The 19,649-nt window shown below is 44.2% G+C and overlaps 1 protein-coding gene across 3 annotated transcripts in view; it reads right to left on the bottom strand.

Annotated features, from left to right (window-relative positions):
* LOC129813018 (myosin heavy chain, embryonic smooth muscle isoform-like) overlaps positions 1-19,649 on the bottom strand; it is an 80,105-nt gene that overhangs the window by 43,072 nt on the left and 17,384 nt on the right. For all 3 annotated transcript variants that reach the window (XM_055865133.1, XM_055865151.1, XM_055865142.1), the window contains exons 2-3: positions 7,845-7,953; positions 6,950-7,169 (exon numbers count right to left, since the gene is read on the bottom strand). In XM_055865133.1, coding sequence (XP_055721108.1) covers positions 6,950-6,991 — 42 coding nt within the window. In that variant the 5' untranslated portion in view covers positions 6,992-7,169; positions 7,845-7,953. The remainder of the gene's footprint in view (positions 1-6,949; positions 7,170-7,844; positions 7,954-19,649) is intronic.

The following is a 19,649-nucleotide window of genomic DNA, read 5'->3' as shown; positions in this document are numbered from 1 at the left end:
ATTAGACTGGAGGTGAAATGAAAACAAGAGCCCTTTCTGCTACTGACCTTTAAAGGAAGAAGTATGTAACAGCTAATGAAAAGAGTCTAATCCAGAGTAAAGGTTACAGACCGACACCATCGTTACATGCCAAGCTCAACCCTCTTTCCCACTAATGGGAGCAGGGTGAAGTTGCCCCTAGACGCTGATCTTGGGTCAGTTTTGCATTTCCCCTACTAATGGTTAAGGTTAGGATCGGGGAAGGGGAAGCTGATCCTAGATCTGCCACATTGGGGAAAATGTTGTAATTTCCCAGGTCTTGACATGTAATTTTGGGGGGAAATGTGAAGAGCGTTCCCGAGATCCCAGTTACCCACACAGTTATTAGCCACTTTTAATAGGCACTTTTCTTCTCAAATACACATGTTACAACATTGAATAATACAACCACACTGTATTACACTCCTATGACAATTCACAGCATTACAATTCACACTCGTTACATTACATTTTAGGTTCCAGACAAAAGGACAGAGTTTTTATTTATTTAACAAGGCAAGTCAGTTAAGAACATATCCTTATTTACAATGACGGCCTACCGGGAAACAGTGGGTTAACTGCCAGTCTACCGGGGAACAGTGGGTTAACTGCCAGTCTACCGGGGAACAGCGGGTTACTGTCAGTCTACCGGGGAACAGTGGGTTACTGTCAGTCTACCGGGGAACAGTGGGTTACTGTCAGTCTACCGGGAAACAGCGGGTTACTGTCAGTCTACCGGGGAACAGCGGGTTACTGTCAGTCTACCGGGGAACAGTGGGTTACTGTCAGTCTACCGGGGAACAGTGGGTTACTGTCAGTCTACCGGGGAACAGTGGGTTACTGTCAGTCTACCGGGAAACAGTGGGTTACTGTCAGTCTACCGGGGAACAGCGGGTTACTGTCAGTCTACCGGGGAACAGTGGGTTACTGTCAGTCTACCGGGGAACAGTGGGTTACTGTCAGTCTACCGGGGAACAGTGGGTTACTGTCAGTCTACCGGGGAACAGTGGGTTACTGCCAGTCTACCGGGAAACAGCGGGTTACTGTCAGTCTACCGGGGAACAGTGGGTTACTGTCAGTCTACCGGGGAACAGTGGGTTACTGTCAGTCTACCGGGAAACAGTGGGTTACTGTCAGTCTACCGGGGAACAGCGGGTTACTGTCAGTCTACCGGGGAACAGCGGGTTACTGTCAGTCTACCGGGGAACAGTGGGTTACTGTCAGTCTACCGGGGAACAGCGGGTTACTGTCAGTCTACCGGGGAACAGTGGGTTACTGTCAGTCTACCGGGGTACAGTGGGTTACTGTCAGTCTACCGGGGAACAGCGGGTTACTGTCAGTCTACCGGGGAACAGCGGGTTACTGTCAGTCTACCGGGGAACAGTGGGTTACTGCCAGTCTACCGGGAAACAATGGGTTACTGCCAGTCTACCAGGGAACAGCGGGTTACTGTCAGTCTACCGGGGAACAGTGGGTTACTGTCAGTCTACCGGGGAACAGCGGGTTACTGTCAGTCTACCGGGGAACAGTGGGTTACTGTCAGTCTACCGGGGAACAGCGGGTTACTGTCAGTCTACCGGGGAACAGCGGGTTACTGTCAGTCTACCGGGGAACAGTGGGTTACTGTCAGTCTACCGGGGAACAGTGGGTTACTGTCAGTCTACCGGGGAACAGTGGGTTACTGTCAGTCTACCGGGGAACAGCGGGTTACTGTCAGTCTACCGGGAAACAGTGGGTTACTGTCAGCTCGGGGATTTGAACCACTAACCTTTGGATTACGAGTCCAACACTCTAACCACTAGGCTACCTGCCACCCCATAAACAGTACGTTTCAAACAGCATGTCTTCAATGTTAGCCTATAAATAATTTACGATTAACCCTCTCATATGAATTTTAAAGTACAGTAGACTTACCTTACAACACTACCACAAACCAGACTTCATTTCTATAGAGGAGACAGACCCTTATGTTCAGACTGAGGGCTGTCCCCATAGAGACAGACCCTTATGTTCAGACTGAGGGCTGTCCCCATAGAGACAGACCCTTATGTTCAGACTGAGGGCTGTCCCCATAGAGACAGACCCTTATGTTCAGACTGAGGGCTGTCCCCATAGAGACCCTTATGTTCAGACTGAGGGCTGTCCCCATAGAGGAGACAGACCCGTATGTTCAGACTGAGGGCTGTCCCCATAGAGGAGACAGACCCTTATGTTCAGACTGAGGGCTGTCCCCATAGAGGAGACAGACCCTTATGTTCAGACTGAGGGCTGTCCCCATAGAGGAGACAGACCCTTATGTTCAGACTGAGGGCTGTCCCCATAGAGACAGACCCTTATGTTCAGACTGAGGGCTGTCCCCATAGAGGAGACAGACCCTTATGTTCAGACTGAGCGCTGTCCCCATAGAGACCCTTATGTTCAGACTGAGGGCTGTCCCCATAGAGGAGACAGACCCTTATGTTCAGACTGAGGGCTGTCCCCATAGAGACAGACCCTTATGTTCAGACTGAGGGCTGTCCCCATAGAGGAGACAGACCCCTATGTTCAGACTGAGGGCTGTCCCCATAGAGACCCTTATGTTCAGACTGAGGGCTGTCCCCATAGAGGAGACAGACCCTTATGTTCAAACTGAGGGCTGTCCCCATAGAGGAGACAGACCCTTATGTTCAGACTGAGGGCTGTCCCCATAGAGACCCTTATGTTCAGACTGAGGGCTGTCCCCATAGAGGAGACAGACCCTTATGTTCAGACTGAGGGCTGTCCCCATAGAGACCCTTATGTTCAGACTGAGGGCTGTCCCCATAGAGACAGACCCTTATGTTCAGACTGAGGGCTGTCCCCATAGAGACAGACCCTTATGTTCAGACTGAGGGCTGTCCCCATAGAGACAGACCCTTATGTTCAGACTGAGGGCTGTCCCCATAGAGACAGACCCTTATGTTCAGACTGAGGGCTGTCCCCATAGAGACCCTTATGTTCAGACTGAGGGCTGTCCCCATAGAGGAGACAGACCCGTATGTTCAGACTGAGGGCTGTCCCCATAGAGGAGACAGACCCTTATGTTCAGACTGAGGGCTGTCCCCATAGAGGAGACAGACCCTTATGTTCAGACTGAGGGCTGTCCCCATAGAGGAGACAGACCCTTATGTTCAGACTGAGGGCTGTCCCCATAGAGACAGACCCTTATGTTCAGACTGAGGGCTGTCCCCATAGAGGAGACAGACCCTTATGTTCAGACTGAGCGCTGTCCCCATAGAGACCCTTATGTTCAGACTGAGGACTGTCCCCATAGAGGAGACAGACCCTTATGTTCAGACTGAGGGCTGTCCCCATAGAGACAGACCCTTATGTTCAGACTGAGGGCTGTCCCCATAGAGGAGACAGACCCCTATGTTCAGACTGAGGGCTGTCCCCATAGAGACCCTTATGTTCAGACTGAGGGCTGTCCCCATAGAGGAGACAGACCCTTATGTTCAAACTGAGGGCTGTCCCCATAGAGGAGACAGACCCTTATGTTCAGACTGAGGGCTGTCCCCATAGAGACCCTTATGTTCAGACTGAGGGCTGTCCCCATAGAGGAGACAGACCCTTATGTTCAGACTGAGGGCTGTCCCCATAGAGACCCTTATGTTCAGACTGAGGGCTGTCCCCATAGAGGAGACAGACCCTTATGTTCAGACTGAGGGCTGTCCCCATAGAGGAGACAGACCCTTATGTTCAGACTGAGGGCTGTCCCCATAGAGGAGACAGACCTTTATGTTCAGACTGAGGGCTGTCCCCATAGAGGAGACAGACCCTTATGTTCAGACTGAGGGCTGTCCCCATAAAGGAGACAGACCCTTATGTTCAGACTGAGGGCTGTCCCCATAGAGACAGACCCGTATGTTCAGACTGAGGGCTGTCCCCATAGAGGAGACAGACCCTTATGTTCAGACTGAGGGCTGTCCCCGTAGAGACCCTTATGTTCAGACTGAGGGCTGTCCCCATAGAGACCCTTATGTTCAGACTGAGGGCTGTCCTCATAGAGACAGACCCTTATGTTCAGACTGAGGGCTGTCCCCATAGAGACAGACCCGTATGTTCAGACTGAGGGCTGTCCCCATAGAGGAGACAGACCCTTATGTTCAGACTGAGGGCTGTCCCCATAGAGACCCTTATGTTCAGACTGAGGGCTGTCCCCATAGAGACCCTTATGTTCAGACTGAGGGCTGTCCTCATAGAGACCCTTATGTTCAGACTGAGGGCTGTCCCCATAGAGACCCTTATGTTCAGACTGAGGGCTGTCCCCATAGAGACCCTTATGTTCAGACTGAGGGCTGTCCCCATAGAGACCCTTATGTTCAGACTGAGGGCTGTCCCCATAGAGACCCTTATGTTCAGACTGAGTGCTGTCCCCATAGAGGAGACAGAGACCCCCCCCCCCAGACTGAGGGCTGTCCCCATCGAGTAGACAGAGACCCCCCCCCCCCCAGACTGAGGGCTGTCCCCAAAGAGTAGACAGAGACCCCCCCCAGACTGAGGGCTGTCCCCATAGAGTAGACAGAGACCCCCCCCCCCCCCCCAGACTGAGGGCTGTCCCCATAGAGGAGACAGACCCTTATGTTCAGACTGAGGGCTGTCCCCATAGAGACAGACCCTTATGTTCAGACTGAGGGCTGTCCCCATAGAGGAGACAGACCCTTATGTTCAGTCTGAGGGCTGTCCCCATAGAGGAGACAGACCCTTATGTTCAGACTGAGGGCTGTCCCCATAGAGACAGACCCTTATGTTCAGACTGAGGGCTGTCCCCATAGAGGAGACAGACCCTTATGTTCAGACTGAGGGCTGTCCCCATAGAGGAGACAGACCCTTATGTTCAGACTGAGGGCTGTCCCCAATGAGGAGACAGACCCTTATGTTCAGACTGAGGGCTGTCCCCATAGATGAGACAGACCCTTATGTTCAGACTGAGGGCTGTCCCCATAGAGACCCTTATGTTCAGACTGAGGGCTGTCCCCATAGAGACCCTTATGTTCAGACTGAGGGCTGTCCTCATAGAGACAGACCCTTATGTTCAGACTGAGGGCTGTCCCCATAGAGGAGACAGAGACCCCCCCCCCCCCCCCCCCCAGACTGAGGGCTGTCCCCATAGAGTAGACAGAGACCCCCCCCCCCCGACCGAGGGCTGTCCCCATAGTGTAGACAGAGACCCCCCCCCCCCCCCCATATGATGCAGAGATAGGGAACACAGCCCGACCCAGATCTCAATACAATCCCGTTCTACCGTAAACCCTGTCTGTGAACGTACCGTATGTGTGTTAAGGATGGTGCCGCTAATACCGTCGCTAATATAATATTCCCACTAATACGGACTCCTCTCTGTGATCCACAGTTTCATCCCTGGTTAGGGAATATTGGCCTCTAAACATTAATAACATCAGACAAACGCCTGTTTTAATTGATATTGTTTACAGATGGTTTGTCATGGGGAGGCCAATGCCTTTCAATATCATCAGAAAAATTACTACTCACGATACACAGTTAAATGTGTGTGTGTGTGTGTGTGTGTGTGTGTGTGTGTGTGTGTGTGTGTGTGTGTGTGTGTGTGTGTGTGTGTGTGTGTGTGTTTATATGTCAAACAAGCTAAAAGTTGTCAAATCCTTCATTAATGTGAATATATAATGAATGAACCTATTGGTGGTAAATAGTGGCCTGGCTGTTTGACATGCACATATTTTAGGGTGACATCGTGAGGAGCTCTCAGCCCCTGGCAATCTGCTTGGCAATATGGTGTGTTGTTCTTCTCCTGGTATATAGCATTGTTTATCTGCCACCAGTGACTGTTCTGCTCTGTTCTGCTCTGCTCTGCTCTGCTCTGCTCTGCTCTGTTCTGTTCTGTTCTGCTCTGCTCTGCTCTGCTCTGCTCTGCTCTGCTCTGCCCTGCCCTGCCCTGCCCTGCCCTGCCCTGCCCTGCCCTGCCCTGCCCTGCCCTGCCCTGCTCTGCTCTGTTCTGTTCTGCTCTGCTCTGCTCTGCTCTGCTCTGTTCTGTTCTGCTCTGCTCTGCTCTGCTCTGCTCTGCTCTGCTCTGCTCTGTTCTGTTCTGTTCTGCTCTGCTCTGCTCTGTTCTGTTCTGCTCTGCTCTGTTCTGCTCTGCTCTGCTCTGCTCTGCTCTGCTCTGCTCTGCTCTGCTCTGTTCTGTTCTGCTCTGCTCTGCTCTGCTCTGCTCTGCTCTGTTCTGTTCTGTTCTGTCCTGTTCTGTTCTGTCCTGTCCTGCTCTGTTCTGTTCTGTTCTGTTCTGTTCTGTTCTGTTCTGCTCTGCTACGCTGTACTTCAGAACAATCTGACGGTGAAACATATTATAAATGAACCTCTCACTCTTTTGTTTTCTCCCAAGCATATAACTTCTAGTTAACACAGGGTTTTGACAGAAATATATACGATAATTCTGATGTTCAGAATAGACTGTTGTTTCTCTACGGAGTTCATATCCAACCGTAAAGAAAAACACGAGACAGACACGAGACAGCCTGATTCTGTGAATTATCATAATTTCCTCAGGAAGAAGGGGACAGGTCGTGAAAAGAGACAGATTCCAGATGTTTCCATACTGAGTATACATCTAGGATAGGACACTGTTCCAGGAACAGATGAGCAGACAGACGTTCCATACAGCTCGCTATACATATCAGGGACGAAGCTGACAACGTAGCTGTTCAGATACACCAGTTATATTCTACACGTAGCTAACGCTCCCTTTGTGCAAATCTCAGCTTTATTATATCTTATTGGATAAAGAAATGGTCCAAATAATGATTTATAAAAATAAATGTATACGTTCATGCAATTGACAAACGACTAAGCATTTGAAAATTTATTTTTGGAGAATAGATCCTGTTAGATGGATGAACAGCGAGATGGAGAGAAAGAGGGCAAAAGTTAAGGGTTTAATTACCATGTTATTGTCTTGGTGTTCGTGTTCACTTGTCCCCTGCATGTTGTGGTGGGTGACCCCTGTAGGAGAAGTCCTGTAAGTCGGTAACTCAGAGCGTCTCTCTCTCTCAGTATGTCCTGTAGGGAGTGACAGGGCTTGCTCCAGTTACCTCAGTCTGTCTGCCCGGGTTGCTTTCTCTGATATACACACCTGCAGCTCCACGTTGGGCACGCAACAACCCCTAAACACGCACGCACGCACGCACGCACGCACGCACGCACACACACACACACACACACACACACACACACACACACACACACACACACACACACACACACACACACACACACACACACACACACACACACACACACACACACACACACAGGGTTAGTATGTTGGCATACACTGTACAGCAACCACTACACACACACACACAGGGCCCAATGTTACATAGGAACAGAATTGAAGGGTCAAACCCCCCCCCCCCTCATGGATACACCCCAATATGGCCTCCGGTCCATCTGTCACAGAATTGACTTAAATGTGAATGTTGGTTCTAGAAATGCAATTTCTATAGTTAGCATATGAACATATTAGCTCGCATACAATGATTAGAGTACATGAATATGATGGGCTGCCGCTAGGGCCGTGTTTCCCAAACCCGAAGAGGTAGACATTTTTGTTTTATTTGCCCCTAACTCTACACAGCTGATTCAAATGATCAAAGTTTAAGGATTAGTTGTTTATTTGAATCGGCTGTGTAGTGCTGGGGGAGGGGGGGGGGGGGGGAGACGGACAGAACGTGCACCCCTTGGAGTCTCGAGGACCGAGTTTTGGGAACCCTGGCGTAGACATAAAACCCCCAAAAACTAGAGAGGAAAAAAGCCCAACTGTAGTTTACAGTACTCACAGTACAAGCCTCTACGTTTCGAGCCTCTCTGTTGTCTCAACCTCTGACCTCTGACCCTCCGTCACGCAGCTCAGTTCAGCAGCTCAAGTTTGTTCGAACCTCTTTCAGGCTGAAACACAGGGGTGGTGGGAAAAAAGAGACGGTTTAATGTTTTTATCTTTCATAAGGACTCCAACACTCAGGTAAGACTTAAATGAAGAACATTAACGACCCTCTGGGCACACACCGGTTGAATATCAACGTTGTTTTAATGACATTACATCGTACGAACGTGGAATAGACGTTGAACTGACGTCTGCACTCAGCGGGCAGTGTGTCCCCGAGCCACAATGTTGTCATAGACATAAAGACTGTAAAACAGCACTTGTCAAGTCAATGACCAATCATCGATAACAGAACACTTCTAGAACACAATACTAGCCAATAGGAATAAGTTCACGTGAAGGCAATATTATTTCACTATTATAACCCTCTCAATACAGTCAATGGTTTTTTACTAGATTACTTAGTAGTTTTTCATGTTGTCTGTCTATAATTTTTGTAATGACTTGGTGCTGCCTATCTTGGCCAGGACGCTCTTGAAAAATAGATTTTAAATCTCAAATGAGCCCTTCCTGGTTAAATAAAGGTTAAATAAATAATAAAAATGCCTGATGGGTGTTGTTTCATACTCTCCCCACCAGAGGGCAGTATTTAATCATCTCTACATAGTTGATGAGTGGCACAGAAATAGCAGAACCTGACATTGTGGCTTTGTAGAGATGTGACATCTTATCCAAAGGAAAAAAAAGTAACATTACTGCTGTTTTAACAAAGTCTCCCATAATGATCGTATGACAGAAACCTGCACAGAGATCATATTAAATTCCTCTACCAAGATGAATGATTTTCAGGCATGTGACTAGGATCCCAATGTCCATCCAATAGTTGTAATATGTAATGATATGTGCATCTTCCACTATGTGGCATGAACATCCAGGGAAAACATCCACAAAGCTGATAAGGATACAGATACTGATTAAACTAATACAGATACTGATTATACTAATACAGATACTGATTATACTAATACAGATACTGATTAAACTAATACAGATACTGATTAAACTAATACAGATACTGATTAAACTAATACAGATACTGATTATACTAATACAGATACTGATTAAACTAATACAGATACTGATTATACTAATACAGATACTGATTAAACAGATACAGATACTGATTATACTAATACAGATACTGATTAAACAGATACAGATACTGATTATACTAATACAGATACCGATTAAACAGATACAGATACTGATTATACTAATACAGATACTGATTAAACAGATACAGATACTGATTATACTAATACAGATACTGATTAAACTAATACAGATACCGATTAAACTAATACAGATACTGATTATACTAATACAGATACTGATTATACTAATACAGATACTGATTATACTAATACAGATACTGATTATACTAATACAGATACTGATTATACTAATACAGATACTGATTATACTAATACAGATACTGATTATACTAATACAGATACTGATTAAACACATACAGATACTGATTATACTAATACAGATACTGGTTAAACTGATGCATGAACACATCCACGGTACAGACATGATTTCTCCATTTGATTTGATTACTTTATCATTAATAATAAAATGGCAAAATTGATGCATAATCTATCAAATGAATATATCAAACCACGATTAGGCAAAAAAACATGAAAAACAGGTTTGAGACTGAAAATATATTTATTTCCGTCAGGAAGTAGCCAATCCAGTAATTACATAGCAGAATAGTCACGGTGGATATGTGGTCGTAGCTGCTGGGCTAGAACACAGCACACAGGCTTCCAGTGATTGGGGGCCGAGTTTCATGCAGATCCACTCTGTGTGAGCACGCCGTGTGTGTGTGTGTGCCTGCGTTCGTGTGTGTGTGTGCGTTTGTGTGTGTGTGTGTGTGCGTGCCTGCGTTCGTGTGTGTGTGTGTGTGTGTGTGTGCGCGTTCGTGTGTGTGTGTGTGTGTGTGCGTGCGTGTGTGTGTGTGTGTGTGTGTGTGTGTGTGTGTGTGTGTGTGTGTGTGTGTGTGTGTGTGTGTGTGTGTGTGTGTGTGTGTGTGTGTGTGTGTGTGTGTGTGTGTGTGTGTGTGTGTGTGTGTGTGTGTGTAAATCTGTTGGCATCTGCTGAAAGGATAAACAAAAAGCAGCGAAGCCTCATTAACCTTTTGTTTATATGGCGTTGGAAACGAGGTCTACCCAGCATGCAGCAGTGATATACACACACACACACACACACACACACACACACACACACACACACACACACACACACACACACACACACACACACACACACACACACGGCGGGCTCATGCAGAGCTGATCGCCAGCTGTCAAGCAACTCCGATTAGATGCTTAGAAAAAATATTAATTGTGGATGTATTTAGAATTACAGCTCACTCCATCATTGTGAGTGAATACTGTTTTAAATATTTTCCCAACGCGCATATCTATGTTTTAATTAGCATCCATGTTATGTACATCACATCTATTAGTATTTATTAAGGATCCCCTTTAGTAACTTGACAAGGCAGCAGCTACTATTCCTGGGGTTTATTATGGATCCCCTTTAGTAACTTGACAAGGCAGCACCTACTCTTCCTGGGGTTTATTATGGATCCCCATTAGTTCCTGCCAAGGCAGCAGCTACTCTTCCTGGGGTTTATTATGGATCCCCATTAGTTCCTGCCAAGGCAGCAGCTACTCTTCCTGGGAGTTATTATGGATCCCCATTAGTTCCTGCCAAGGCAGCAGCTACTCTTCCTGGGGTTTATTATGGATCCCCATTAGTTCCTGCCAAGGCAGCAGCTACTCTTCCTGGGGTTTATTATGGATCCCCATTAGTTCCTGCCAAGGCAGCGGCTACTCTTCCTGGGGTTTATTATGGATACCCATTTTTACCTGCCAAGGCAGCAGCTACTCTCCCTGGGGTTTATTATGGATACCCATTAGTTCCTGCCAAGGCAGCAGCTACTCTTCCTGGGGTTTATTATGGAACCCCATTAGTTCCTGCCAAGGCAGCGGCTACTCTTCCTGGGGTTTATTATGGATACCCATTTTTACCTGCCAAGGCAGCAGCTACTCTCCCTGGGGTTTATTATGGATACCCATTAGTTCCTGCCAAGGCAGCAGCTACTCTTCCTGGGGTTAATTATGGATCCCCATTAGTTCCTGCCAAGGCAGCAGCTACTCTTCCTGGGGTTTATTATGGAACCCCATTAGTTCCTGTCAAGGCAGCAGCTACTCTTCCTGGGGTTTATTACGGATCCCCATTAGTTCCTGTCAAGGCAGCAGCTACTCTTCCTGCGATTTATTATGGATCCCCATTAGTTCCTGCCAAGGCAGCAGCTACTCTTCCTGGGGTTTATTATGGATCCCCATTAGTTCCTGCCAGGGCAGCAGCTACTCTTCCTGGGGTTTATTATGGATCCCCATTAGTTCCTGTCAAGGCAGCAGCTACTCTTCCTGGGGTTTATTATGGATCCCCATTAGTTCCTGCCAAGGCAGCAGCTACTCTTCCTGGGGTTTATTATGGATCCCCATTAGTTCCTGTCAAGGCAGCAGCTACTCTTCCTGGGGTTTATTATGGATCCCCATTAGTTCCTGCCAAGGCAGCGGCTACTCTTCCTGGGGTTTATTATGGATCCCCATTAGTTCCTGCCAAGGCAGCAGCTACTCTTCCTGGGGTTTATTATGGATACCCATTAGTTCCTGTCAAGGCAGCAGCTACTCTTCCTGCGATTTATTATGGATCCCCATTAGTTCCTGCCAAGACAGCAGCTACTCTTCCTGGGGTTTATTATGGATCCCCATTAGTTCCTGCCAAGGCAGCAGCTACTCTTCCTGGGGTTTATTATGGATCCCCATTAGCTCCTGCCAAGGCAGCAGCTACTCTTCCTGGGGTTTATTATGGATCCCCATTAGTTCCTGCCAGGACAGCAGCTACTCTTCCTGGGGTTTATTACGGATCCCCATTAGTTCCTGCCAAGGCAGCAGCTACTCTTCCTGGGGTTTATTATGGATCCCCATTAGTTGATACAGATACCGATACTGATTACACTGGTACTGATACTGAAACGGATACGAATACTGATTACACTGATTCCATTAATACTGATTACACTGATATTGATGCTGATAACACTGATACTGATATTGATTACACTGATACTGATAACACTGGTACTGATATTGATTACACTGATACTGATAACACTGGTACTGATACTGATTACACTGATACTGATGCTGATAACACTGATACTGATATTGATTACACTGATACTGATAACACTGGTACTGATATTGATTACACTGATACTGATGCTGATAACACTGGTACTGATATTGATTACATTGATACTGATGCTGATAACACTGGTACTGATATTGAAGAAGTAAGATGCTTGAGTTGAGAGAGATATGGTATATCTCACCCAATGGTTGTCGAGATAGGGATATACGGTATATCTCACCCAATGGTTGTCGAGATAGGGATATACGGTATATCTCACCCAATGGTTGTCGAGATAGGGATATACGGTATATCTCACCCAATGGTTGTCGAGATAGAGATATACGGTATATCTCACCCAATGGTTGTCGAGATAGGGATATATGGTATATCTCACCCAATGGTTGTCGAGATAGGGATATACGGTATATCTCACCCAATGGTTGTCGAGATAGGGATATACGGTATATCTCACCCAATGGTTGTCGAGATAGTGAGATACATGTATATCAAAACTGAGGCTATTCTTCAGTTCCTGTGTGACAATAGAATGTGATAAGTGAGGACAATACCGTACTGAAGGATAACTGACAAACCCCGACCCCAACACCAAGGAGTGGCCAACACCGTCTCACTGACTCTACTCTCATTGATGTTTGTCTTGGCAACAGAATACATATTTGTTACGGATACATAACAAAACTGAAAGCACTGGGTGGCTGTCTATGGGAAAATATCTGATGTACAGCTCTCAAATATGTCTCCCTTCGAATGAAAAACAAAGGTCGAATTGGGATTTGGAAAGTAAACTTACTTAATCCAATGAGGCCTATTGATCTGCAGTGAGGCATTTCATTACGGCACTGTGACATTGGCACCTTGTTCTCAACTAGCTTACCCGGTTAAATAAAGGTGAAATAAAATAACATGTAAAAACCTTGGCACCACTCTGAGCACTGATGGAAATGGCCAGCTTTCCCAGAACACGATGACACACTCTTGGCTTGAACTGAATCAACTGATGTGCCTCAACTCGTCTTGTCTGGGATGACAAACATCAGGTGATCACCAAGAAGAATGAGGGGGGATTGGTAAAGTGAATCACAAGGACATGCACGTTCTCAGCCTTGTGGATATTGTTTATACTGTCCTTAATATATATTGTTTATACTATACTTAATATATATTGTTTATACTGTCCTTAATATATATTGTTTATACTATACTGAATATATATTGTTTATACTGTCCTTAATATATATTGTTTATACTGTCCTTAATGTATATTGTTTATACTGTACTTAATATATATTGTTTATACTGTACTTAATATATATTGTTTATACTATAATTAATATATATTGTTTATACTATACTTAATATATATTGTTTATACTGTACTTAACATATATTGTTTATACTGTACTTAATATATATTGTTTATACTATACTTAATATATATTGTTTATACTGTACTTAATATATATTGTTTATACTATACTTAATATATATTGTTTATACTGTCCTTAACATATATTGTTTATACTATACTTAATATATATTGTTTATACTACTTAACATATATTGTTTATACTGTACTTAACATATATTGTTTATACTATACTTAATATATATTGTTTATACTGTACTTAATATATATTGTTTATACTATACTTAATATATATTGTTTATACTATACTTAACATATATTGTTTATACTATACTTAATATATATTGTTTATACTATACTTAACATATATTGTTTATACTATACTTAATATATATTGTTTATACTGTACTTAACATATATTGTTTATACTATACTTAACATATATTGTTTATACTATACTTAATATATATTGTTTATACTATACTTAACATATATTGTTTATACTGTACTTAACAGCAGCGTGAATAAAGTAAAGAAAAAAGGTTGGTTGACTTCCTACTATCAATAAAAACATTTTTTCGATAGCCTGAACATGTCCCAAACCTATATTTACAGATAATAATTTAATACAGGTAAATGCTTTGAAACTCATTCATTCTAAGCTATCAAGCCCCCTGAAAGCTGTCAGTCAGTTTGTGTTCTGTTGGCAGCTTTGAGCCACACCGAGCACCAATTCCACATTTATATCCATCATTCACATCAGGTATTGTGAAGATTATAGTTTGTCTGTTTTAAAACATTTAAAAAATCAATACAGTACATGTACTCTAAGATGTTGTGGTCACATGTATGAAAGGAAATCATCATTTGTGGGGAGAGATATGGTTGGGTAGAAAGAGTTTTTGAAAACCACAAAGTGTCCTGAAAGCTGTCAGTCAGGTTCTGTAATGTTGGCATTCCTGAGCCCCACCCAGGCACCACTTCCACATCCTGGGACTAGCAGGGTTCATACGAATCTACACACTGGATATATTTTTAGTGAGGACTTAAATAGTTCAAAAATAGTTCTACAAGCTAAGAATCCTCCAACTCAGCAGGGCTGGAATTTTAAGAGACCTTTCTTACAAAATATATACACAATATCGACCACTCTTTTACAAACTTGTTTTAGATACTGTTGTCTTTTCTGTGTGTGGTCATACTATATATACACTGACAGACAAGCACCAACAGGATTGTGTTTACCTTTTGCCCTGAGGCAGAATATGCTGCTGTCATAACATACAGGCTACTTCCGTATCTATGTAATTACACTGCTAAAATCTAAAGCAGGAACAAAATAGCATTTCATCGAGTCATCCAGGTCTCCCTGTACCTGAAACAGGCGAAACCATAACAGGTAATCACCTGAAATCAGGTTACACCTGTCCAGAACCAACTGTTCTAAAAGTGTGGATCCACTCTAAAATCAACAACAACAGGCTTTAGTTCCACAACCAGCTGTAGCTTTGACAACAAACTATTTACTTATCTAGTTTTATGTTAGCTGGTTTACCACAAGCAGCTAGCGTAATAACCCTACACGACCGCAAACAAATCATCTAGAACCAAGCTGTCACGCCCTGGCCTTAGTATTATTTGTTTTCTTTATTATTTTAGTTAGGTCAGGGTGTGACATGGGGTATGTGTGTGTTTGGGGTATTATATGGTAGAGGTGGTGTTGGTTGTAGTGTATGGGTTTGTGTTGAGTGTATGTATCTAGCTGTGTCTATGGGTGTGTGTAGTTTTCTAGGAAAGTCTATGGTTGCCTGAATGGGTTCTCAATTAGAGACAGCTGGTTTCTGTTGTCTCTAATTGGGAACCATATTTAAGGCTGCCATAGGCTTTAGCCGTTTGTGGGTCATTGTATATGTATATGTCGAACGTAAGTAGTGTGTGTGTGTGTGTGTGTGTGTGTGTGTGTGTGTGTGTGTGTGTGTGTGTGTGTGTGTGTGTGTGTGTGTGTGTGTGTGTGTGTGTGTGTGTGTGTGTGTGTGTGTGTGTGTGTGTGTGTGTGTGTGTGTGTGTGCACTTGCGTTTTAGGTTTCACGATCGTTTGTTGTTTTTGTTAGTGTGTATAAGTGTTACGTGTTCATCTTCGTCGTTATAATTAAAGAAGATGTATTCAAGTCATGTTGCGCCTTGGTCCTCTCATTCATGTCAACACGATCGTGACACAAGCACCTTCCAAAATCAAATAAAATGTTATTTGTTAAATGCGCCGAATACAACAGGTGTAGTACAACAGGTGTACAGGTGTACAAAAAAATGTAGTTTTAAGAAAATCCCTAATAAAGAGATAAGAATAACAAATAATTAAAGAATTATATTTTATATTTTATATTTTCACAGGTTGCTGTTTATTGTAATGAGTCTTGTCCTGGAGGCAGAACCGAACGAGTTCCCCTCAAGGCCAAAATGCTTTGGTTTTGAACCGAACGAGTTCCCCTCAAGGCCAAAATGCTTTGGTTTTGGACTCGGAGAGGCAGAACCGAAAGAGTGTGCTCGCGTAATACCATAAAAGACATTCGCTTGAAATATGAGAAAAGACGGCAATAGTATTGTTTGTCCACCTTGAGACGCCGTAGCTAGTATACATACACAGCCTCAAAAATAGTCTGAATTCATCTAAGATTTAAAAAAATAAAATAATGACAGATTTCTTGAGTTGATGTTTTTGCCGAGGAGATCTTAGTCGCACAATTTTACATCTAAGATGTTTCGGTGACGTTTTTCTCAAGTGAAAAAAATGTGCATTGAAAACTAGTCATCTCTCATTGAATGGCAACGAACACTTATTTGAAGAATCCCTACTGTTGACCAATGACCGACAAATGGGGCGTAGTAGACTTCGTCTCCGAACTTCGGCTTGCCTCGAAGAAATGTTTTTTGACATACAAAAAAACAGCCTTGACGAAGATCAAAACTTCACTAAATGCCGTCAAAATATATACACAAACGGTTTCGGATGGGAAGCATCTGCTCTATGCCTTTAGATAGACCAGCTGCAAAGTCAACTACTCTGTGTCTGTGGGTTATAGGTGACTACACTGTGTCTGTGGGTTATAGATGACTACTCTGTGTCTGTGGGTTATAGGTGACTACTCTGTGTCTGTGGGTTATAGGTGACTACTCTGTGTCTGTGGGTTATAGGTGACTACTCTGTGTCTGTGGGTTATAGATGACTACTCTGTGTCTGTGGGTTATAGGTGACTACTCTGTGTCTGTGGGTTATAGGTGACTACTCTGTGTCTGTGGGTTATAGGTGACTACTCTGTGTCTGTGGGTTATAGGTGACTACTCTGTGTCTGTGGGTTATAGGTGACTACTCTGTGTCTGTGGGTTATAGATGACTACTCTGTGTCTGTGGGTTATAGGTGACTACTCTGTGTCTGTGGGTTATGGGTGACTACTCTGTGTCTGTGGGTTATAGGTGACTACTCTGTGTCTGTGGGGGAGCTGGTTGCTGTGTGACATGACACCCTTCCTCTGTCATGACCTCTCTAAACTGTAGCAATAAAAACTGATTTAAGAAATAGATAAGAGAGTCTGCTAAATGACTAATATGAACCACAGATTTTTACCGTGTCAGTTCGGGGATCTGATAGAGCAACCTTTCGGTTACTGACCCAACAAGTCTGCATAGCTATGATCTGTTAGTCATAACATTGTAATGTCTGAACTAAGAAAGAGTCCCTCCCAGTACATACATGATATCCACTAACTAACTGGTCTTTTAGCCAGGTGCAGTCCACCAGAGGTTGGCCTGATACAGCAGGTTTGGCTGGTAGTATTGGTTGAGGAGCCACAGACAGAGAACCAATCAGCATGCTTGTCAGTCAGTACTATAGAGTCAGCCCTGTCCTGTTGTCAGTCAGTGGTTCTGTAGTCTATCTGTTGTCAGTCAGTGGTTCTGTAGTCTACCTGTTGTCAGTCAGTGGTTCTGTAGTCTATCTGTTGTCAGTCAGTGGTTCTGTAGTCTATCTGTTGTCAGTCAGTGGTTCTGTAGTCTATCTGTTGTCAGTCAGTGGTTCTGTAGTCTACCTGTTGTCAGTCAGTGGTTCTGTAGTCTATCTGTTGTCAGTCAGTGGTTCTGTAGTCTATCTGTTGTCAGTCAGTGGTTCTGTAGTCTACCTGTTGTCAGTCAGTGGTTCTGTAGTCTATCTGTTGTCAGTCAGTGGTTCTGTAGTCTATCTGCTGTCAGTCAGTGGTTCTGTAGTCTATCTGTTGTCAGTCAGTGGTTCTGTAGTCTATAGGTTCCCTGGGAACCCCTAGGCGTTTAAGTTTTGTTTTAGCCCTGAACTGGTTAACCCTGCTATAGAGCCAGCCCTGGTTAACTATAGTAGAAGGAGTACGGTAGTAGTCATAGCTATAGAGCCAGAACTGGTTTTAACCCTGCTATAGAGCCAGCCCTGCCTCATGTGATGGCCCTGGGCCAAGGCCTGCCCTACCCTGTTCTCTGTGCTGGCTGGCTCTGTGTGTGTGTGTGTGTGTGTGTGTGTGTGTGTGTGTGTGTGTGTGTGTGTGTGTGTGTGTGTGTGTGTGTGTGTGTGTGTGTGTGTGTGTGTGTGTGTGTGTGTGTGTGTGTGTGTGTGTGTGTGTGTCTGTGTGTGTGTCTGTGTGTGTCTGTGTGTGTGTGTGTGTGTGTGTGTGTGTCTGTGTGTGTCTGTGTGTGTCTGTGTGTGTGTCTGTGTGTGTCTGTGTGTGTGTGTGTGGGTGTGTGGAACAGCCTGACAGAGGAAGGCCTTTCTAGCTGACGTTCTCGATTGCAAAATACCAAATAAATATTTAGCTTCAAACAGGCTCTTTCTCCCATCTGTGTCACAAACCATCCCAGTATGTGAATCTCTACCTTTTCTTTTCAAGAGCAACGTTAAGAAAAATATAGATTTTCTCTCTGTGGAGAAACAAGACACACACACAGACACACACACACCCACACACACACACACACACACACACACACACACACACACACACACACACACACACACACACACACACACACACACACACACACACACACACACACACACACACACACACACACACACACACACACACACACACCTTTCTTTCGCACTATTGGTTAGAGCCTGTAAGTAAGCATTTCACTGTAAGGTCTACACCTGTTGTATTCGGCGCCCGTGACAAATAAACTTTAATTTGATTTGATTTGATCTAGACCAGGACTGTCTACTGTTTACAACACAAGTATCTAGCCCAGGACTGTCTACTGTCTACAACACAAGTATCTAGCCCAGGACTGTCTACTGTCTACAACACAAGTATCTAGCCCAGGACTGTCTACTGTCTACAACACAAGTATCTAGCCCAGGACTGTCTACTGCCAACAACACAAGTATCTAGCCCAGGACTGTCTACTGTCTACAACACAAGTATCTAGCCCAGGACTGTCTACTGCCAACAACACAAGTATCTAGCCCAGGACTGTCTACTGCCAACAACAGAAACTGAAGAACATGCCAAACATAGAGAATAACTAATATTATTTCTATGCCTAGATAATACATGTACGTTGTTTAAAAAGCACCCTTGTGAAAGTCTCAGTCAGAAATGAGAGAATAAACCCTGTATGGTGAACCATATGTGAACCAGAGGCTGAGAGTCTTCAGTTCAGAGGGGTGGTAGGTAGCCTAGTGGTTAGAGAGTTGGACTAGTAACCGCAAGGTTGCAAGATCGAATCCCAGAGCTGACAAGGTAAAACATATGTCGTTCTGCCCCTGAACAAGGCAGTTAACCCACTGTTCCTAGGTTGTCATTGAAATTATGTATTTGTTCTTAACTGACTTGCCTAGTTAAATAAAGGTTAATATTTTTTAAATTAAATAAATTGTTCACTGGAAGTGGGGTCCTGTGTACTCTGGGCATTACTGACTCAAATGTATGAAATAAGTGGAAAAGATTCATTCTTTTGACTGAAACTAGTCATTTTTTTGACTGAAACGAGTGGAAAAGATTCATTCTTTTGACAAACGAGTCGAAAAGATTCATTCTTTTGACTGAAACGAGTGGAAAAGATTCATTCTTTTGACT

Source organism: Salvelinus fontinalis, chromosome 2 (assembly GCF_029448725.1).
Source record: "Salvelinus fontinalis isolate EN_2023a chromosome 2, ASM2944872v1, whole genome shotgun sequence".
NCBI lineage: Eukaryota > Metazoa > Chordata > Actinopteri > Salmoniformes > Salmonidae > Salvelinus > Salvelinus fontinalis.
This window is presented reverse-complemented; position numbering and strand designations above follow the sequence as displayed.